Below are 23,872 nucleotides of genomic sequence, written 5' to 3' on the forward strand. Positions count from 1 at the left end.
GCAGTCAGAATAATTTTTTTTTAAAGAAATTATAGAAATTAATACTTTTATTTAGCAAGGATGCTTTACATTGATCAAAAGTTATGAGAAAGACAATTATAATGTTACAAAAGATTTCTATTTCAGATAAATGCTGTTCTTCTGAACTTTATATTCATCAAACCTGGGAATAAAAACTACTTTGCTATTTTCAACTCAATAAATTAAATAAATGATTTTTTTTTTTATTTTATTTTTTAGCAGCAAATCAGAATATTAGAATGATTTCTGCAGGATCATGTGACTGGAGTAATGATGCAAATAAATTTTCTTTAAAATCACAGGAATAAATTATTAATAAATTATAAATTATTACATTTAAAAATATATTCAAATAGAAAACAGTTCCTTTAAATAGTAAAAAATATTTCCAAATTTTACTGTTTTGCTGTACTTTGAATTGCATAAATGCATGCTTGGTGACCTCTTAAAAAAAAAAAAAAAAATCTTACTGTTCAAAAACCCCACCCCACAATTTATGAATAATATATGAAAACTGAACCAGACCTTGTTGTTCCAAACCTGCATGACTATTTCTTCAATGGAACATTAAATAAAATAAAAAAAAAAAAAAAAAAACTTTTTTTTGATGGTGGTAACCAAAACTGCTTTTCAACATTATTCAAAATAGTTTCTTGTGTGATCTGCAGAAGAAATAAATGCATATGTGACCCTGGACCACAAAACCAGTTATAAGGGTCCATTTTTTTTTTAAACTGAGATTCATACATCATCTGAAAACTAAATAAATAAACGTTTCATTGATGTATGGTTATGATATGACAATGTTTGGATGAGATACAACTATTTTAAAATCTCTCTTTTTTATTATTATTATTATTATTTATATTAATATAGTTCTAAACATAGAACTATTTCAAAATCTGGAATCTGAGATTGCCAGAAAAAAAACACCTTTAAAGTTGTCCAAATTAAGTTCTTAGTAATGCATATTACAAATCAAAAAAATAAGTTTTGATATATTTAGTGTAGGAAAATTACAAAATATCTAAATGGAACATGATCTTTACTTAATATCATAATGTTTTTTAATTTAAAAGAAAAATCGATAATTTTGACCCACACATTGTATTGTTGGATATTTCTACCCGTGCTACTTATTAATGATTTTGAGGTCAGGGTCACATATAGGTTTAACACGACATGAATATTTTTATATATTTGGGTGAACTGACTGAAGTGGCTTCACTTTTGCAAACCGGAAGAAAAATGAATCGGCTTTTAAGGAAGTGCGAATGACACTAAACCCGCCCCGTTTAACTCTGATTGGAGGCTTCTGTGCCATCTGTCGTGTGATTGGATAGAATCCTCCAATAGCGGGTTATGCGGTAGTCATTTCACACAGCAATGGCAGCCCTGCAGCTTGGTGAGTCCTGGGCATTAATTCAAAACGATTTCCTTATTTTCTCTTCGAAGTTAATTCAGTGTTAACCTATTTTTTTCCCACAAATGTTAGTTTAATACTACACAACACCAAAGCCAAATATCAGCCCATAGCTAGCTTAGCTATGTTAAGCATGTTGAAAATCAGGGTTGGGTCACTTTCCATATTTTTGTGAATGTATAATACATATTCTGCGTTTTCCACAATTTCAATGAATGTGTAGTACCTGTTTAGTATTATTCCCTACTATTTAATTTTGGTCATAACAGAAAAGCAGCGAGGGCGATATGCTGCCCTTGCCATCGCTGCAGTGGTGATTGTGGTGGGCATCCCACTATGGTGGAAAACCACAGAGACCTACCGCGCCTGGCTCCCTTTCTCTGACATCAGCGAACTGGACACCCTCCAGGTACCAGGCACTAAGTCCATCCTCAAATCAGAATCATGTTTTTGACATTTTTAGCTCAGGAATGATACATTCTCGTGTGTTTGACAGCTCCAGCTAAGTGTTGATATCGAGGTGGTCTTCTCTCGAGGAACACTGACCCCAGAACAGCAGAAAAAGGTTCCACTTAGTCATGTCAGTGAAAAAGAGCACCACATTGATGGTAAGTGGCCAATTTGTGAAAGTTTTTGGAAGCTTCATCATAAAACAAATTTGTGACCCTGGACCACAAAACCAGTCTTAAGTAGCACGGGTGTATTTGTAACATTAGCAGCCAACAATGCTCTTTTATGCCAAAAATCATTAGGATATTAAATAAAGATCATGTTCCATGAAGATATTTTGTAAATCTCCTACCATAAATATTAGAGGTGCTCCGATCAGGATTTTTGAGGCCGATCACAGGAAGCAGTATCTGCCGATCCGATCACCGATACCGATCTTTTTAAAGCCTCCTATTAATCATGTAGAATTATTTATAGAGATACTCCAATCAGGATTTTTAGACACTTATTCAGGGCCTGATGTTTGTTTTTGTTTTTTTGAGAGAGGGGAGTTTTTTTAATTTGAGGGGTGGAGGGCAGCATTTTTAAGACTTTTTTAAAAAAAAACATATATTTATTTATCTTACATAAATGTTTGATCATGCAGTGCATTTTTGTTTTTAGAATTGTGCAATTATTCCACAATAGCTTACACACAGCACAAGTCTGATTTCCACAAACACATTTATCCATTATTTTGATTTCAAATCCAAACATTGTTATTGGAAATACTTTTTCAGTATATTTACCGCAAAAAATGCGGTAATTCTGCGTGTGCAGCACAGACTCCGTGCGGAAACGACCTGCAGACTACTGCAGACGCCCCGCTCCTGGAACGCACTACTAGACCGCAACCGTGTGCAGCTTGAACGCTTTAATCCGTTAGCATGAGCATGAAAAAAAAAAATAAGCACTGCAAATGGAGGTGTGTGAACGTGGTGTTATGTGTTTACGCTTCGAGTGTGCATGAGCGCCCAGTCTGCAGGAGAGCGCGCGAGCGCTGAATGGTTAAACACTGGAAAGAATTAAAAAGAAATGCAGTTTACAAAGCAACGATGCCACACTGATTCTGTTGTGCAAGTAACAATTCCTGTGTCAACTATGCAGCTCGCTTACAGTCAGACACGATGTGGTGGTGATTGGAAACCATTTGCGCACTTTTGAGAGAGAAAGAGAGAGAGCGCGTGGTCATTCACTCGTGCTGTTTGTAAAATTATGTCTCACATAAGGTTTTCAAATGACTGTATAAGTTATTAAATGAAGAAATATGAAATGTCCCTCACCTTCAGCATTATAATTGTTTTACCCACGCCGAAAAGCACCTGAGACGGTGCCGCTGCATGTCGTACCAAACCTCTCACAGCAGGCGCGTCATCAGCTTTAGATCGGTTTATGAGATCGGCCTTTTTAGACACCGCCGATCAAACATCCCTAAGCGATTATCGGCCAATAATGATCGGTAGCCGATCAATCGGAGCACCCCTAATAAATATATCATAACTAGGGATGCACAATATTATCGGACTGATATCGGAATTGGCTGATAATGGCTTTAAAAGTAAATATCGGCATCGGCCCGATATGAACAATTATGCTGGTATGTTTTTCCGATAAGGGAAATATGTTAACTCAGTGTGTGCTAGCGAGTAGATCATGTCAGCAGTGTGGCTCATTCTAGAAATAAAGTTTTGCCTGAATGGTAATTGCATTCACTGTTTTGGATCACTGCATTTAAACTGAGACTGGACGTACAGAATGAGGCTTCGGTGTGTGATAACAGCGTAAACAATTATAGCACGTGGCAGCCTTACCTGGGTCCTATAATGCCTGTTCGGTAATTAGTAGGGATGTCAGTTAACTTTAATGCTGCAAACTGCGTCTATTGTAGTGACATGTTGGCATGACAGGATGTGCAGTGCCACTCAAAATGTCAGCGTCCTCACCCTAATTAATTTTATTTTTGTCTTAGTAGCAAGTAGCATGACTATGAAACAAATATATGTAAATAATGAAAAGAGAGAATGAAGAGAGCATGCTGCTGTTCCGTTTGGGATCATTTTACTGTTGGCTGTTTCATATACCAGTCACTAGACCGTTGAATGCGCCTTTTTAAATGCTTTCACGGTGCTCGTTGTTGTATTTTGAAACACAATCCCAATGTTTGCAATTGACATGATCAGCATTTAAAATAAACTGATCCCAAAAGTATGTATGGTGCGCGGCCAGTGAACCTAATTCACCAATATCGTGCATCTCTAATCATAACTTAATTTTTAGTAATAATGATAAGAACTTCGTTTGGAGAAATTGGGCTATTTTCTCCATATTTTGATTTTTTTGCACCCTCAGATTCCAGATTTTCAAATAGTTGTATCTCGGCCAAATATTGTAGTATGTACCAAATCATACATCAATGGAAAGCTTGTTTATTTAGCTTTCATATGATCTCAGTTTCAAAACATGGACATTTATGACTGGTTTTGTGGTCAATCATCACATTTGTAAACACAAACAAACAGAAATTTTGATATCCTTCTCTTCTCCAGCTAAAACAGGTTTGCGGTACAAATATGAAACCAGATATCGCACTGCTACTGTAATGGAGGAAGATGCCTTGAATCAGCCCTCTGCAGCAGGTTCAGTGGATTTATTGTTGCTAATCATTTTTTAGGGTATACAAATAAACACTTTTTTGTGAGGACTCATCCATGTTTTGTGCAGAAAAATAACTTTTAAAAAAATCTAACACTCAACCATTTTTGAAATGGAATAAAACAACATTTACATGATTATTTAATCCGTAATTTAATTGAATTATTTATTAAATTGTTAATGAATTACAAATAAATTATTTAGTAATTACCACTTCAATTATGTCTAATGATAATGAGGATATATTGACTATATTAACAGATTACAGAATTTTTTATTTAATTGCAGCAATTCTCACTAAAGGAAGAACAATTGCAATCCTTTATACACAAAATATTATTATTATTATTAAGTAGTCATTATCTTTTGCTTTCAGATGAACCCATAACTTGAATAGACTCCCAACAGAACTAAAATATATAATTAGTTATAAAAAGAGGTTGTTGTCGAATCAAAATGTATACAGTTTTAGGGATTTTAGTGTACGTTTTGAAATATTTACTTTTTCCAACAACCCGTGCAGGGACTACAGGTGGAAAGTAGCCATACTGGCTAAATTTTGCACATTTTACACTGATTCTGTGCATTATTAAATAGTTTTATTAATATTATTTCTAATATTTGTTGAGTTAAAATTAGCAATTTTGTTTTTTGGTTTTCTCCTTTTTTCTTTTAGTTGCATCACTCATTTTAAAATCTAAATTAATTTCTCTAACAGTACCATGATGTTTTATCCCTGAGCTGTTTACTTCTCCCTCCACAGAGGCAGATCTATCCCTGCACATGCTCTCTGAGAGTTCTTGTGGGTCTGTGGTTGTGTATGTGATCCCTGAATCCTCCACCCTACTACCAGAGGTAAGATTCAGAGCAGTTGAGTATTTTTTTTTTCAATAAATACATACTGAAATCACTTCTGAAGCTCAGTGTGTTCATTCTGGCTGTTTAATTTCAGGATGTGAAAGTGTACGTGGGGCAACGGCGCACTGCGCTGCTACGTTCCCCTCCCTTTAAAAGTTCTTGGAGTCTGAAGGAAGTCCTATCAAGTCTGGACGTGAAAGTGGAGCAGGTGGTGAGCACCATGTCCTTCAATCACCAGGATATTGTAGCTGCTTTGAGCGACCGTGTCCGCATGACCAAAGTGACTAAGGAGAGTATGGCAGACAGCATGAGGGCCATCAAATCCAGTCCTGGTGGGTGTTCTTCCAGACTTTCTAAATAGCATACTATTTTAGTTTTCTTTATCTAATTTTGCCTTCTCTCAGGCTACGAGATCACATTCAGTCTGCTCAACCCAGACCCAAAGTCACACAGTCTTCACTGGGATATCGAAGGCGCCGTTCAAAGCTACATTCAGCCTCTACTGAATAAACTCGCCCCTATAGCAAACTTTTCAGTGGATTCTCAGGTACCCAAGAACAATTTCATTGAAGTTTGTGTAGACTCAAACAGGTGTGACTTCTTGTAGGGCTGACAGAATGTACTGTCAACCCGTAGAGAATTTGCTGTACTGTTTATACAACAACAGATAAATCTGCACGGCGATTAGAGCTGCTTTGTTTTTACAAATGACAGAAATGAATTAACATGGCTTGGTGCAAGATGATATTTTATTTATTCATTCAGCATTTAGAGTCATGATTTTAATATTTTATAATATTAAATTAAGTATTTTATTTATACACACTACCAGTCAAAAGTTTTTGAACAGTAAGATTTTTAATGTTTTTAAAGAGGTCTCTTCTGCTCACCAAGGCTGCATTATTTGATCCAAAATACAGCAAAAACAGCTACATTTTGAAATTTTTTTTACTATTCAAAATAACTGCTTTCTATTTAAATATATTTAAAATGTAATTTATTCCTGTGATCAAAGCTAAATTTTCAGCATCATTACGCCAGTCTTCACTGTCACATGGTCCTTCAGAAGGCATTCTAATTTGTGATTTGCTGTTCAAGAAACGTTTTTATTATTATTATCAATATTTAAGTACAACAGTTAAGTACATTTCCCAGGACTCTTTAATGAATACAAAGATCCCTGGAGTAGGCATTTTTTATAGAAATGAATACTTTTATTTAGCAAGAATGTTTTAAATTGATCAAAAGTGATGATAAAAACATTTATAATGTTACAAAAGACTTCTATTTCAGATAAATGCTGTTCTTCTGAACTTTCTATTCATCAAAGAAACCTGACAAAATTCATGTGACTGGAGTAACGATTATAATAAATCACATTTTAAAATATATTCAAACAGAAAACTGTTATTTTAAATAGTGGGAATATTTCAAAATTGTACTGACTGGTAGTGTATTTTTCTTTTTATATTTATATTCATCACACGTTTCACATTAAATATGAAGATTTGTCATTCCTTTGTTATGAATTCCTTATTTTTGGTTTGTGTTTGTCAGCTCTGAAATAAAAGAACAATAATAAAATAAAATAAATTGGGTTTCCTTTCATTTAATTTAAAAAATGTTAAATTTAATTGAAAAAAGGTGTTACTGTGTGGTTATTTCATGTATATTTATCTTGTGTATAATAATTTGTTATTGTCACTCTTGATATAATATTATGGAAACAGTTCCCACCCAAAGTTCTCATCTGTTATTTGTCACCTTGTTTTTTTCAGATTCTGTATTATGCCGTTCTGGGTGTAAACCCTCGTTTTGACAACAGTGTGTCAGCCTATGCACTCAGTGCAGATAGCCTGTCACATGTTATCAACCCTGTTGAGGCCAGACTAGGTGAGATTTGACCTACAGTCAAAACAAAAATTATTCAGACACCAGATATACTTTTTGATATTTTTTTACAAGTGGGTGCAGGACACTATAATTCATCTATGAGTGAGGATAGCAAAATTAAGGAAACTGTGACATATTATACCCAAATATTCTCCATACAGTGGACTACCAGTAAAACTGATAAAAATTTAGGACAAAAAAGTAGATTTGACACTTTGACCTGACCATGTTGTGTTGCATACCTTCCTATCAAAGTTATCTGACATTATCAAGATGAATTTGTTGACACAGTTTAACTCTTGAAGTCTTTTCATATTTTATTACTATTTTGTAAACTATAGCAAATAGTGATAATGTGAGAAATGTTGAAGGTGTCTGAATACATTTTGGTTTGACTGTATAACTGATGTGAACTGCTTTTAATGAACTGTTTTCATGATTCACACATGTTGGTATTCTCTTTCACGCAGGTTCCAATGCAGCTTCCTCTAACCCTGTCTTGAACTTCCTGCTGTATGTGCCAGATGCCCACCACTCTCCTCTCTTCATCAGAGACCACAGCAAAAGGGAGGTGCCCTCTAACGCCTTTCACAGCCCCCGTTGGGGCGGCATTATGGTACTGTCCCCATTTATTCACTTAAACATACACTACCAGTCAAATGTTTTTGAAAAGTATGATTTTTAATGTCTTAAGCCTGCATTTATTTGATGCAAAATACAGCAAAAACAGTAAAATTTGGAAATTATTTTACTATTTAAAATAACTGTTTTCTATTTTAATATATTTTAAATGTAATTTTTTCCTGTGGTTTTAAAGCTGAATTTTTAGCATCATTACTCCAGTCACATGATCCTTCAGAAATCATTCTAATATTCTGATTTGTTGCTCAAAAAACATGTATTATTATGATGATGCTGAAAACGGCTGAATTTTTTCAGGTTTCTTTGATGGATAGAAAGTTTAGAAGAACAGCATTTATCTGAAATAGAAATATTTTGTAACATAATTAATGACCTTATCATCACTTTTGATAAAGCATTCTTGCTAAATAGTTATTGCTAAAGTATAGTATTTTAAATTTTAATAATAATAAAAAATGTTATAGAAAATATAAATAATAAAAATGAAAAATAATATAAAATAATAATAAAAAACATTCTTGAACAGCAAATCAGCATATTATAATGATTTCTGAAGGACTATGTGACTGGAGTAATGATGCTGAAAATTTAGCTTTGACAGGAATAAATTACATTTTAAAATGATTTCAAATAAAAAAAAGTTATTTTAAATGGTAAAAATATATTTTAAAATTTTACTGCTTTTGCTGTACTTTGTATTAGTGATGGGAAATTCGGATCATTTTACCAACTCGGACCTTTGAGTCTCGTTCAGCAAAATGAACGAATCTTTTTTTGAGTCATTTTGTTCATTTTAGCAAAATATAATTAAAATGTTACTTGTTACCTCCCTAACACATCTACTGCTTACTCAAATGTTGATCGCACTAGTACAAACAAAACAAAACTATAATGCTATAAGAAACAGAAAAGATTAATTTTTTGCCTGGGTCTTTAGTCTATGATTAGCTCACCTCACCTCTTATCTGACAAGTTTTCGGGTTTGAGTCGTTGGTTCATCACGTGACAGCCCAATAAGCTCAACCAATGCAGTGTGAGCCGGAAAGAGAATTGATTAGTTCATCTCTCGAGTCATCGGGTTCGAGTCATTCATTCATCACGTGACAGCCCATAAGATGAACAAACGACTCCAAAAACCCGACTCAAAACAGGTGAACTAATTCCAGTACAGAACCTAATAGGGACTGAACAAATCACTACCTGAGACGACTCGTTCTTCCCGTGTCACATTAAAGATTCGTTCAAAATGAACGAATCATTCAAGAACAACCCATCACTACTTTATATCAAATAAATGCAGGCTTGATGAGCAGAAGAGACTTCTTTAAAAAAAAAAAATAATGTGTAGATCATTATTTTTACATTTTTCAGTATTTATGTTTAAATGCACCCCCCCAAAAATCTGATTTTTTTTTACCTTTTTTTTTTTTTTTTTTTTTTTCCCACATTGCATTTTAGGGCTTCCACACTTGTATTAAATATTGTGAATTAGATGAAATAGTGTGAATGTGCTGGATGTTGCAAACGAGCCTATATTTTCTCTTTAATTTGTCATCTACATCCTCAGGTGTACAATGTGAATGAAATGTATGGACCTGAAGCTGAACGCCCTGTAGATATCAACATTAATATGGCTAAAGTGATGGGTGTGTTCTTAGCACAATTACGGTTAGTACCTAAACATTTGACTTTTAGAAATGTAAGTCTGTTTGCCCAGATGAAAGTGTTTCATTTTACTTTCTTTATTCTGTTTCCAGGCTCATGCTAGGAGTGCAGCATACTCATCCTCCCCCAGGCTTTGTGCTGCAGAGTCCAGGCAGCGCTGGACTGGCTGATTGGGAGCTGGACAGACTCCTGTGGAGCCGCAGTGTGGAGAACATCGCCACCGCCAGCACCACCATCACCTCGCTGGCTCAGCTCCTCGACCAGATTGGAAACATCGTCATCAATGACAACATCGCACAGCAGGTGGGTGGTCCAGATGTTCATAGTTCATCACATAATGAAATAGTCCCGCTGCAACATTTTGTCCTGAACAGTAGGAATTACAAAATACATGATTTTGCTATTATTTCTAACACCCAGGTTTCCAGTGCAGTGACGTCGCTCCAGTCTGCTGTCGTCGAATTGGAGGCTGGGAACTTGGCTTTCGCTCTCCAGTATAGCAGGGAGGCCATTTTGGCTTCAGAGAGGGCCTTTTTCGACCCCTCTCTTTTGCATCTTCTTTATTTTCCAGACGATCAGAAATTCGCCATCTACATTCCTCTTTTCCTACCTATGTGTGTACCTATTGTGCTCTCGCTGCTGAAAATCATGAGTGAAGCTAAGCAAAAGCGAGCAGAAAAACAAGCCAAAAGTGACTGAGAAACCACAGCTGATGGCTGCACTTGTGTAGCGTGTTCAGAAACACACCGATTCATTAAAAGATGGTGTGTGTGGGTGTACATTTTATTTATTAGACCAAGAGTCTAAACTGTCATCACTTGAAAAGAACTGATATGAAATATGGATTATATGATATTGCTGCTTAAATTTTAAAAAGGCAGCTGTACTGAGCAATGAATGAGTGAAATAACTGGTTTCTCTTTTTGTCCACATTAAGTGTTTGCACTGCATGTCTTGTTTTTAACACTGTAACACTGGATCATGATCTGAGTTTCATTAAGGTTTGTGAGGGTTTATTAGGCATATTGTGGTTTGTTTCTCAAGGGGTTCATACAAAAATAACGCAAAAGTAAAAAAAAAAAAAGTAACGCATTAGCTTATGTTTAAGGATATATTACAGTAATTTAGAATGTTTGGGTTGATGTGTGTGTTAACTTTTGGGTTTGTATAGCGATCCAGATATGATGACACAATATAAAGATGTGTTATTTACAGTTTCTAATGTGAAAACCTGATATTTATAAAAATGTCAGCCTTAACTGTTTGCTTTACAGTTGAACTAAAAACCAAATGTGCCAGGGACTAGATGGAAGTATTTTTCATGCTGTATTTCCACCATTCACACAGAATTTATGACAAGCACACTACCAGTCAGAAGATTTTGAATAGTAAGATATTTAATGTTTTTTTTTTTTTTTTAAAGAAGTCTCTTCTGCTCACCAAGCCTGCATTTATTTGATCCAAAGTACAGCAAAAACAGTATGATCGTGAAATATTTGTACTTTTTAAAAGAACTGTTTTCTATTCGAATAAATTTTACAATGTAATTTATTCCTGTGATTTCAAAGCTGAATTTTTAGCATCATTATTCTAATCATATAATCCTTCAAAAATCATTCTAATATTCTGATTTGCTGCTCAAAAACATTTATTATTATTATGTTGGAAATAGCTGAGTAGAATTTTTTCAGGTTTCTTTGATGAATAGAAAGTTCAGAAGAACATAATTTATCTGAAATAGAAATATTTTGTAAAGTAAATGTCTTTATCATCACTTTTAAAGCATCCTTGCTAAATAAAGGTATTCCATAATTTCTTTCTCAAAAAAAAATAATACTGACTTCAAGCTTTTGAATGTTATAGTGTATAATGTTACAAAAGCTTTTTATTTCAGATAAACACTGATCTTTGGATCTTTCTATTCATCAAATAATCCAGAAAGAAATGTACTCGACTGTTTAAAATATTGATAATAATAATAATAAATGTTTCTTGAACAGCAAATCAGCATATTACAATGATTTCTGAAGGATCATGTGACACTGAAGACTGGAGTAATGATGCTGAAAACCACAGGAATAAATGACATTTTAAAATATATCCACATAAAAACTTATTTTAAATGGTAAAAATATTTTAACATTTTACTGTTTCTGCTGTACTTTGGATCAAATAAATGCAGGCTTGGTGAGCAGAAAAGACTGCTTTAAAAAACATTAAAAACTTTTGACTGGTAATGTAGATTAGTTTAATGTTATTAATATTTCAATAGAATATTCCCATGATAATATCCAAAAATTAAACTTGTTAATTGTACAAAAAAATATAGTAGTTGAATTTACTATCTAGTTATGTAGTAGAGACTGCATACTGGAGTGAGGCATGAAAATTGCTCTCAATGATTAATGGTATTTTTAAAGGGGACATGTTACATTATATCATAATTTTTATTATTTCAAATTAATATGATAAAAAAATCTTAAAGAGAGACTATTTCAGAATGAAGGGGTAACTGAGGCTGTAAGTTCACTACATTCTTTTTAACACACGAAGAAATAAAGTCATACAGGTTTAAAACGTTTAACAGCTTGTTTTAAACTTAATACGTGGAATTACGGCACACGTGGGGTTCCAGCCTGAGAATGGGTTTGTAACATTGCTGTTGATATACGAAATGTGATGTCGATCAATTGCAAATAACGATCTATTTTATTTCAAAATTAAATAATATGGTTTCAATTTGACCTGTGAAGGTTGCCGCAGTACTGCCAAGCACGTATCCTTCCGCGTGGCGTCGACCCTTCCGCGCAGTCGCGAGCGTGTGTTGAGGGAGAAAGGGACGGCGCCATATTGGGAGGGATCGTATTGTTTTTCTTTGAGGGACAAACGTTTTGAAGTCAACTAGTAGCTTTGGTTAGCGAACGTATATAGATACAGCAGTGCTAACTGATTTTTTTTATATCCCCTGACGAGTCGTAACAAATTCTCAACGTCGTTTGCGTAACTTCTGGTTGAAAATGTCTGGCGGTGTAATTCGAGGGCCTGCAGGGAACAACGACTGTCGGATTTACGTAGGTAATTTACCCCCCGATATTCGCACCAAGGACGTTGAGGATGTGTTTTATAAATACGGAGCCATTCGGGATATCGACCTTAAAAACAGAAGAGGAGGTCCGCCGTTTGCCTTCGTGGAGTTCGAGGACCCGAGGTAAACACGCAAACCTAATAAACCTAGGCTTAACGTTAGCCTGAAGCTACATGTATGGGGTTTGTACACCCAACCTAGCCTGAATCTACATGAACAGACAATAAGACGATGGTATTTCTCTCTCTTATTATATTATTAAAAATACGTGTTTTATATGCAAATACTAGTCTTTAAAATTAAGTACTCCTATGTGGCGCGCAAATCTGTCAGCTAGGTCAAAACACGGAAGTGGGTAAGTTTAAGTAATATAGCTATATCAGCTAAATTAAACTTTTGAGAAGTACTCATAAGTATGCAGTGTATTTTAATGAAATAATAATCTGTAATTTTGTAAATACTACTGTCAATTGTACCGTGTTTGGATTGAGAGTAAAAAATATTCTGCGCATGCGCAAACGGTCTTGCATGTGAACCATGAGGATTATAGTGCATTACTTCTCTGTTCACTGATTATCTTCTCTGTTTCTGCAGAGATGCAGAGGATGCTGTGTATGGACGAGATGGCTATGACTATGATGGCTATCGTCTTCGAGTGGAGTTCCCAAGGAGTGGCAGGGGAGGTGGAAGAGGTGGAGGTGGTGGAGTTGGAGCTCCCAGAGGCAGATATGGCCCTCCATCCAGGCGTTCAGAGTACAGGGTCATAGTGTCAGGTGAGAGGACAGGCACAGTGTCTCAAATCCTTGTTATACAATATAAGTATAACAATTTTCGTCAAAAATTAGATTTTGATATATTCACAGTAGGAAATTTGGAACATTGAACATGATCTTTACTTAATATCCTAATGATTTGACCCATACAATGTATTTTTGGCTATTGCTACAAATATACCCATGCTAGTTATGACTGGTTTTGTGATCCAGGGTCACATTTGCCATTTTCAGAATCAGGAAGTTGCTATCTATAAATCTATAATTATTTTTTTATTATTTTTTTTTTTCCTAATTTACTGTCATTTTCTAGTTATTTTTTTAATTATTTCAGTAAATATGATTAAAGTAAAAAAATATTATTTTTTTTAATGTTACGCATGCATTTACTATCTTTAAATGCAATATCATTAGGGACTTTTGCCTCACAGAAATGTTTCCATAGCTATTGGCAAAATACGTGCAGGTGAACCTGGCAAAACCAGGATTTCCTGTCTTACTCCTTTCTAAAATGGTTACAATCTTTTTTTTTTTTTTTGTCAAGGACTTCCTCCTAGTGGCAGCTGGCAGGACCTTAAGGATCACATGCGTGAAGCAGGTGATGTATGTTATGCTGACGTTTTCCGAGACGGCACCGGCGTTGTGGAGTTTGTGCGCAAAGAAGACATGACCTACGCCGTTCGAAAGCTGGATAACACTAAGTTCCGGTCACATGAGGTAGGTGTGAGTTTGTAAACGTAGATCGCCATTGGACAGGACAGGGCATAGCTTAAGGATTTGGGAATATCAAGGTAAGCTTGATGTCAGAGACCCATGATGGAGCCACTAGGAGGATCCATGGAATGGCTCTTTTTGAATGTAAGTGATTTTGACAGCAGGCCACATATGGGAGGATGTATTAAAAAAAAAAAAAAAAAAGAAAGAAAAAAGAAATCTGTTGTAGATTCGTCAAGTGAGTCAAAAATTAGGAGTAACCTGAGATCTGGTAGCTCTTTGTTAGAAAGTGTCCCGTTATTTGTTCCTCAGGGGGAGACGGCTTACATTCGCGTAAAGGTGGACGGCCCGCGCAGCCCCAGTTACGGGCGCTCGCGCTCTCGCAGCCGCAGCAGGAGTCGCAGCCGGAGCAACAGCCGCAGTCGCAGCTACTCTCCACGCCGCAGCCGAGGATCGCCGCGTTACTCGCCCCGCCACAGCCGCTCCCGTTCCCGCACCTAAACATCCACATCCCAGCTAGTTGGCTGGCCACAATCATATACACCCTGTGTCGCCCTCTATTGGACCCACTGTTGTACTTCATTGCTCTCTTGACTTGTTTCGTCTCTCCACTTTTCCCAGTTTGCTTTCTTTCATTTTTGGTTTATCTTTTTTTTTAAACTGTCATTTTGCTAATGACAGCTACATGTAGCTAAGTAGATCTTCTTCTTTCTCTCTTCTCCTTCCTGTCTTTTATTTTATTTTATTTTTTTGTCTCCTATCCCATGACCCTGTTGTGTCTTTGTCCTGCATTCCCATTTTAACTGGATATTCATACGCATCCCTTGTACTATATTTGACACAAGGGACATGTTGAAATGCTTTAACTAGTTGTAATGTGTGACTAATTAATTTGCTACTGTTTTATTTTGTTAATGATGCTTCATTGCTGGCTTTATTTTGGGGTGGGATTATTTTTTCGTTGGAAAACTGTTCTACTTTTACCTTTTCATGTCTTTCTGTAGACAACAGAAGAGCAGGATTAAAGAAAGCTTTGGAATAAAGGATTTTGAAGCACAGTTCATTCATATTAGGATATTTGGAGAAGGAGGAGCAGGCATTTCATTTAAGGAGGCAATGGTATGACGGCAAGCGGCTTTAGTCACCTTCAAAAAGGCAGTTGTTGTTTTTCTACAGACTTCCAGTACTCTGGATTTTCTTAGTTCAGTAACACATTAGTTTTGCTTTGCCATTCTTCCTCCCTTCACAACACTCCCCTTCCCCGTTTAATTTACCTTTTTCTCACTGGTCATTGCTGCTAAGCATGCATGTGTACTGTCTGGATGTTGCGATGCTTGTGCATACATTAAGACAGCATTGTTTTGTTCTTTTTCTTTTTTTTTTTTTTGGGTGTTTTGTTTTTAAATACAAAAACATCTTGCCTGTTGTCCAAAATGTGCTGGGATTTGGCCACTATAGAACTCTTATGTAGATTTATAATTAGACAAGATAAAGGCTTGCCATGTGAAGTTGTTTTCATGTAAAATGTGTATTTGTCAAGAGGAAGTGTCTCTCTCTTTTTTTTTTTTTTTTTTCCTAGGTTAGTTTTGCTTGTTTTTCCAATGAATAAGCACAATTTAATGTGTTTAGGTGGTGCTCTAAATTTCTTCGAGAGCATATCATAGTCTGGTATCCTTTTTGTCATTTACACAGAAAAAAAGTAAGAAAACAAACAAAAAAAAAAAAATACCGCTCCTATGATCAATTTATAGAAGCTTTCAATAATAGAAGCTCTGTGATTCTAACTTGTTACCTCCCTCTTTTTGATTTTGCTGGTATTCAAAGGTTTGGATTGGAGGAGGGGCTCACTGTGTCCCGATCCTTGGAGCCGGATCATTGGATCAGTTCAGGATCAGGAGCAGGATTAGGATTAGGATAAGGATGGATACATACAAGGAGCGGGATCAATTTACCGGGAACGGGAACCATAGGAGAGGATCCCAACCCCAGCCCCGCATCCCCCCCACCAAACCACAATTAAAGGATACTTGACGTCGTAATTGGCTTCTCTAGAACCAAATTAATTTTTTTTTTCTTTTTCCGTGGAGCCCCAATGATGCGCGCAGAAGGGATCCAGGTGCCTCTTTTGTTTTTGCGAGATTTGTTTTTTTTGGTATAAAAAAAGAAGCAGAGCAAGGAACCAGAAGGCTGGATCAGTTGCTTTGGATGGAATCGGCATGAGGAGCGTGGTAAATAGGGGTTAATTCGTGGGAGGGTGGGATAATAGGCACATTTTCAGGGGGATGTTGTAGTTTATTTAGGGTTTCAAAAATACTTTTCAAATAACATTTGTTGGCATTTGCTGTGTTGGCAGTGGTGTTTCTTTCCCCCCATAATTGGCTACTTTATATTTCTAGATTGTAGTGTGTTGCTTTTTTTCCTCTTTCACCCTTCTTTCAATAAAGATTGAATGTTCAATGAAAGTGTTTTGTTTTCTTTGCTCCATTTGTCTAGGAATCACTGTTTAAGGTGAGAATTTAACGCGTATGAAATGTGAAAGAGGATTTGAGGGAATAAGTAACGTCAGTTTGGCGCACATTGTCTTTATTGAAAATCAACTTATGCTTAGTTGATTTCAAACGTCTACACAGTATTTAAAGTAGTGAACACTTTTATTAATAACCAACCACTGAAGCACATATAAACTCGACCTGTCGTATATTAGTGTGGTAAGCACACCGAGTAAGACCTCACAGGAATCAATACCTTTGGCCTGAGGATGTGGGATTCTGAGTCCAGACGGGCCCTGGTGCATTGTGGGATGAAATAAAATGCGGGGAGTGAAAAGCTAGTGGAAAACGCTCGTAACACGCGGGGAGCGCCTCTACGCGAGCCAATCAGAGAGCCGGTGCAGTGCGGTGGGCGGTTCACCACGGGTTTCGTGACGCGAAGTTGGATATGAGTTACGAGCACAGCCGCATGGGTAGAGTTACGACTGAAATAGTGGTTAGAGAAGTCAAGCGTGAACACAGCGGCTCAATAAAGCCTGAGCTTAACAGTATTCCAGAGTAAAAGCATCAAAAGAAGGGTGAGCAATGTCCGTTTACTTACTATGCATGCATCCGAAGTGTTGAGCTTGTGAGAAAAATAATGCATTTAAAACATTTATGCATTTAGGGAAGTTTAGTAATTAGTGCTGTATTCAAATGAAGCATCATGGACGCAGCACTCGCCGCTACCTGTACTTTGCAGCAATTCTATTAGGCATTTGGCTTTTTCTGCGTTTTTGACAAGAAATACGCCGCGTGAATTGTTTTTGTGCAGAATAATTAGGGCGGTGGCGTGAATTGAAAGTTAGAGCTGCTCGGCGTCTGGAGAAAAATGTTACGTAATTCTGCCAATCATAAGAGACCATTGAGAGCAGATGCTGAGGACATCACCACCGTATGGCTTTAATGGACTAATCTGTAGACACCAGAGTCCAGCCAAAGGCTGTATTTTGTTGACATGGCAGCACTTGGGTGAAAGTTACTTCAAATTGCCTTGTAAAAATAGCCACAGCTTGCAACATATAGTTATGTCAGCTTTGGGTGATGACCTTATCAAAGGCAGACACCTGTGCTGTGTGAATTATTAATTGTGCTTTGCAGCATAATGTACTCTCACTTTCATTCTGCCAAATGAAATTTAATTCTTAAGTCTTGCGTCTTGTTACTTATGGAGCTGCTTGGGACATTGATCATTTTCAATAGTCAGTTTGGACGATATTATTGCAGATATTCACACTTTTCTACTTCAGTTATCAGATCTGCTGATAAGATGTAAAATCTTGTTGCAAATCTTGTTTGAAAGCATTTGTAATTGTCATGACTGAATTAGGATGTCAGTAATAATAACAATGATGATTATTATACAGATATTAATATACATTTTTTTTCCATTATTTTGTCAAATTTAAAATTCTAAAAAAATGTTTGTACATATCCGCCAGTCAAATAGTCCCGCCCCAACATATTTGAATGGTTGAGCAAATTTTGATCCACCTTTTTCTTCAACGCAGAAGTAAGCTTATAGGTGAGATTTCCAGGTTATTATCCGCTATAGGGATATATACAAACCAGTGTGCTCATAATTAAGATAATATGGTAAGAAAGCTGTTTGTTTTGTACAGCTAAAAATAGCTGGACGCAGATGAGACCGGAAGCCAGGCCCATAAAATTTACAAATGGTCCACCCGTTTTTACATGAAGAAAGGGGTAGATAGAGGGTTTGCATTTACGTCACAATTTTGTCAGTGACCCGGATGCGTGACCATACTGGCGATACTCCGATTGGGACAAACGTGTAGAAGCTCCTAAATCATACATAGAAGGACTTAGTAAGCAGAAAAGGGTGCAATATTTGGACAAACTAAAGTTAATAGGTGGTAAAGATACGTACAAGCAGTATTAATTAAGATTTTAGCCTAATATTTCATCTACCTGACCAGAAATGAAGAGAACAAACATGAATGTTGTCAAGATTCTTGCCATGGAAATCCTGGTTCAGTTTGGCCAACCACAAACGCCTTTTGTTCCTCAGACAATTTTTTGCACTCTTCACCTAGATATAACTTTTGGCAGTCTATAGTACTCCAAATGTTTTTTCTGGTCCGACCGATTAGTACAGCCCAAAACATGGCAATAATTGATCATTTTCAGCAGCAATGATCAGAAAAATATGCAAGGTTTGTTCAGTTCAGTGGCATTGTTTACTTTCAGTGCCACCAATATGGCCGATTGACAACGTGTCGGAAAAAAAACTCTCTAAAACCCTCCCACCCTCCCATGAATTCCCCCCCCCTATAGTCCCACATTGTTTAAAATTTTCTGGGAAATTAATTAAATATAAATGTAGAAGCAGAAATCAAACAAATTAAATTGTGCTACCTGACCCTTAAACAGCTCTTTATATATAATATAATATAATATAATATAATAATAAATACGCCCCCTTGCGTGCTATTGGCTAGTCAGACAAATCATCCCACCCCAAACTTTTGGGTTTGGTTGAGCCAATTTTGCTGTGCTGGTGTGTTTTGATAGTTAAACTGTTTCAGGGAAATTAAACTACGAATGGTTTTAGTTTTTTCCTGCATACTAAGCAAGGATAAGGAAAATAACACATTTCAGCTTCAGAATAACTTATATTTATGAGTCATACAAACGATATCGGTCAATCTCTAGTTCTAAATGTCAGTTTACAAAATGCAAATGATTTTAAATGTCTGGAAAGCAGATGACCTCACTGTTGCATGTGCGGTTGGCCTCGGTTTAGTTTCATGTCGGTAAATCGAGCTGGATAAAGATCTGATTTCTGTGCTTTCTCATACGTCCTCCTCGCTGAATGGATTTCATCAGCCTTCACCCTCTCCTGGGCCCAACACTGGGAGTCTTTTGCAGAGGGAGCTGATTGAGGTGGCCTCCTTTTTGTCAAATCATGACTGCACGTTTCCTTTTTAGTAGATGCACTAGTTCCTTAATAAGCTGATTGGAAAGGTAGATGACTCCGTAAACTCAGACAGGTCCCAGAGCAGACCTTTTACATCCGAATTTGCCAATAAATGAACTGACAAGCAATTATAGTGAGTCGGGCCCTATTTTTTATTTATTTGTAAGTGACGGCGGTGTGTGAATATTCCACACTTTTTGAAGTTTTTGTCTTGGCCAAGAATAACGCAACAGGGCTCTTGAGGTTGTAACAACAAGATGAGTCTTTACAGAATGTTATTAGCTTTTTGTCAGTTTGTTTAAACGGGTAATCCAGGTAGCTTTTCATGATTTTAAAATAAGAAATGCAATCCTTTCAGGTTTGATGTTTAAATGCTTTTTCCAATGACAACTTAAAAGGTTACTCCACCCCAAAATGAAAATTGTCATTAATCGCTTACCTCCATGTTAATTCAAACCCGTAAAAGCTTTGTTCGTCTTCGGGACACATTTTGAATGAAACCGGGAGGCTTGTGACTGTCCTATTGACTGCCAGGTAAATAGCACTGTCAAGACCCAGAAAAGTATGGAAGACGTAGTCAAAATAGTCCATCTGCCATCAGTGGTTCAGTCTGAACTTTATGAAGCGATAAGAATACTTTTTGTACGCAAAGAAAAAAAAACTATTTTATTCAACAATTTGTCTGCTCCGCGTCAGCGTCGCGCCATTTTGGAGAGTATCCACTGGACGCAAACTGCGTACACCATTCTGTGTCAGCCGCACCACATGGATGCATTTTCGACGTATATTTACGCTTTGATTTGAATGAAATGGCGTATCCGTGGTACGCAGTTTGCATCTATGTTTGCGCAAATCATTTGTGATCCAACTTTACTTACAGCAGAAGTGAGAATAAGGGTTTTTTTTAATGAATCTCTGTAATCACCTTTCCTAATATCATGCTAGTTAGCAAGTTTTGCAGCTAAGCATGCTAAATGCGGCTAAAGTAAACAGGCTCGTCACTCCACAGAGAGAAGAGAGGGGCGGGGCGAGCAGAGCTCATTTGCATTTAAAGGAACAATCCCTCAGAATTGGATGATTTTTGCAGAGCTCATTTTGACAAGGTAAAAAGGGTGTTGTTTTACACAACCATTGAGAATTTTTAACCAAAGTATATTATAGTCTTTTCATTAAGACCCTAAAGAATCATTTCAACTTGTGGGAAATGGGCATCCGATGACCCCTTTAAAAATATCTTAAAATGTGTTCCGAAGGCGAACAAAGCTTTTACGGGTTTGGAACGACATGGAGGTAAGTGATTACTGACAACATTTTTTTTTTTTTTTTTTTTTTTTTTTTTTTTGGGATGGAGTAACCCTTTAACATGCAGAGTCAACTATAAGCAAGTTGTTGACGGGTTAGAATTTATTTTACATCCCGAAACAGCAGCGTTGGCTCAACCAATGGTGTGAATTGAGGATTGGGACTATTTGTTTATTTGACCAGTTGCATGGAGTGGTTTTGAGTGGTAATAGTGGCACTGCTAAACAAGAAAAAGCTTTAAGTAGCTAATTCAGCTTCACGATCAAGGTTCTTCATTGTTCTTATGATTTTATACCAAACAGTCAGTGAATTCCCATTTGCCTTTTCTCTTTCTTCATATTCACAGCCATCATGACTGACAGGAAGGCAGTAATAAAGAACGCTGATATGTCTGAGGACATGCAGCAGGATGCAGTGGATTGTGCCACACAGGCCATGGAGAAGTACAACATTGAGAAGGACATTGCTGCGTATATCAAAAAGGTCACCCATCCACAGAATATTTATGATTGACACCTCTATAGACTTCAACAGTATTTTATTTAAGATATTATTTCCTATTTTGTCTTGATTCTTAGAAAGATTTAATAGAACAGCATGAATAGTTCACCCAAAAAATCTGCTGAAAATGTACTCAGCCTCAGGCCATCCAAGATGGAGATGAGTTTTTCTCATCGGAACAGATTTGGCTCCCCTGTGGGTCCTCTGCAGTGCATGGGTGCCGTCAGAATGAAAGTTCAAACAACTGATAAAAACTTTTCAATAATTCACACAACTCCAGTCCATCAATTAACATCTTGTGAAGCATAAAACTGCATGTTTGTAATAAATCTAGCTAAATATAAGTCCTTTATCCATAATCTTACTTTCTACAGTGAAAAGTCACCTCATCTGATTAAGGAGAGAAATGAAAGGAGTGAAAGTGGTTCAAAACTAATTTGTTAGTAGATTTTTATGTGAGAGAACAACAGAGAAGTGGCTTTTTCACTGGAGGTGGAATTTTTGAACAGAATTAAAATTTTAAAATCAAAACACCCTAATGATGCATTTGTTTCATTCTGACGGCACCCATTCACTGCAAAGGATCCATTGTTGAGCAAATAATGTCATGCTAAATATGTTCAAATCTGTTTCAATGAAGAAACAAACTCATCTACATCTTGAATGGCCTGACAGGGAGTAAATTTTCAGCAAATTTTCAATTTTGGGTGAACTATTCCTTTAATTATTGTTTGCAATTAAGTTTTGTGAAAGAGAAACAAAAATAGATTAACAATATTGGGAAAATTGCTTTGGAGATGTTATAGTTTACAGATGAACAGTTACTGTATTTAAAATGTAATAAGTAGTGTAACTATTTCAATTAGTTTATTAAAGTAATGTAACTGGTTACGTTGAATTAGTTTTTGATTACTTTTTTTTTTTTTTTTTTTTTTTTTTTTTTTTTTTTTTTTAATTTACATTCACATGTAGTCATTTATCAGATGCTTTTTATCCAAAGCGACAATCGAATCAACCAAACAGTGTTGCCACATCTGTGGTTTTCCCGCAGAATTGGGCTACTTTAACACTTGTGCCGCGGGTTGTTTTTTATGTCCACGGGTTTAAGCGACCCCAAAAACATGATATTTATCCCCTAAAATGCAAATTTTACAAGGGGAACCTCATCAGAAAACTTTTACCCCACCAAATGAAATTTTTAATGATGGACCCCTCTTGAAACACGATTGGGCTAGTTTTGAGTAGCAGTTGGGCAGGTTTTGTGAAAACCTGGCAACCCTGCAATCAAACCAACTTCCAAAATCCTTCATCTTTAATTTTAAAGCACAGCCACCACAAAATTAGACTTCATCTCTTTTTACTTTGAGATTGTTTTGAGGTTAAAAACAGATTTAAAATCATATAAAATAGTAAATATTAATACAAGAAGTATTCAGATGTAACCCTTTTTATAATTAACATTTTCATTAGTAACTAATTTAACAACACGTTTGCTTTCCTCAGTAACTGTAACAGATTACAGTTGCATGTATTTTGTTATGAAATTATGTAATGTTTTTACATGTAACTAGTTACTCCCCAACACTGTTTGTTAACTTGGACTTTGTAATACACTTTAAGTACTTTGAAACTAATGTTCAGCCAAATGTTTCATTGCCACCCCACCCCCCCCCCAAATGTATTATGTAACATTATTTTTTAATGTAGAGTATGTGCATTATTATTTTAATGCATTTGCAATATGCACATCATAAAGTATGTAAATACATTAATATGGTAGTATACACTGTTGTTTTATGCTAGGCCTTCTAAAATACTGTTGGTCCTAGTAAAGTATAAATTGCTGTTCTTGTTTTTTTGTTTTGTTTTTTTTCAACAGGAGTTCGATAAGAAGTATAATCCGACATGGCATTGTATTGTGGGACGGAACTTTGGCAGTTATGTGACGCATGAAACTAAGCATTTCATCTACTTTTACTTGGGTCAAGTGGCCATTCTGCTCTTCAAATCGGGCTGAGGGAATGACTGTCGTTCATGAAAGTTGGACATCAACTCCAAACCTGGACTGTGATGCACTGATGGCTTAAGCCACTACACACACACACATACACAAACACACATACATACACGCTTACATTCTCTCTCACATACACACTCATGACTTTAGCTATAGAGGCTGTGCATAAATGCATGGACCGTGTATATTATTTAATTTGTATATGTTGCAATACAGTAACTTTTTTGCTTTCTGTAGTTGCACGAGTTGACGCAACAAGATGATTTTTGTTAGTTTTTTCCGAGTCCAAATTTGTTTTGCACTGAAGTTGTACAAAATGCTTTGACCGCTGCCTTTACATTATATTAAAGAATGATATGTCATACATA

General features: G+C 36.2%; 3 protein-coding genes across 3 annotated transcripts; all 3 read left to right on the top strand.

Annotated features, from left to right (window-relative positions):
• Nucleotides 1-1,368: 1,368 nt before the first annotated feature.
• On the top strand, nt 1,369-12,705 carry pigs (phosphatidylinositol glycan anchor biosynthesis, class S). The gene is made up of 12 exons (XM_051092983.1): nt 1,369-1,426; nt 1,714-1,853; nt 1,941-2,052; nt 4,480-4,569; nt 5,349-5,440; nt 5,538-5,775; nt 5,848-5,990; nt 7,222-7,336; nt 7,807-7,952; nt 9,546-9,646; nt 9,736-9,946; nt 10,064-12,705. Exons 1-12 carry the CDS (start codon nt 1,408-1,410, stop codon nt 10,340-10,342), a joined length of 1,686 nt encoding a protein of 561 aa, XP_050948940.1. The 5' UTR covers nt 1,369-1,407; the 3' UTR covers nt 10,343-12,705.
• On the top strand, nt 12,652-16,452 carry srsf1b (serine and arginine rich splicing factor 1b). Its single transcript, XM_051092989.1, has 4 exons — nt 12,652-12,851; nt 13,323-13,501; nt 14,046-14,218; nt 14,528-16,452. The coding sequence occupies exons 1-4, from the start codon at nt 12,661-12,663 to the stop codon at nt 14,714-14,716; spliced, it is 732 nt and encodes a 243-aa protein (XP_050948946.1). The 5' UTR covers nt 12,652-12,660; the 3' UTR covers nt 14,717-16,452.
• Nucleotides 16,453-17,118: 666 nt separating this feature from the next.
• Nucleotides 17,119-23,872, top strand: dynll2b (dynein, light chain, LC8-type 2b). Its single transcript, XM_051092990.1, has 3 exons — nt 17,119-17,282; nt 21,333-21,469; nt 23,367-23,872. Exons 2-3 carry the CDS (start codon nt 21,338-21,340, stop codon nt 23,502-23,504), a joined length of 270 nt encoding a protein of 89 aa, XP_050948947.1. The 5' UTR covers nt 17,119-17,282; nt 21,333-21,337; the 3' UTR covers nt 23,505-23,872.

Source organism: Labeo rohita, chromosome 21, assembly GCF_022985175.1.
Source record: "Labeo rohita strain BAU-BD-2019 chromosome 21, IGBB_LRoh.1.0, whole genome shotgun sequence".
Classification (NCBI taxonomy): domain Eukaryota; kingdom Metazoa; phylum Chordata; class Actinopteri; order Cypriniformes; family Cyprinidae; genus Labeo; species Labeo rohita.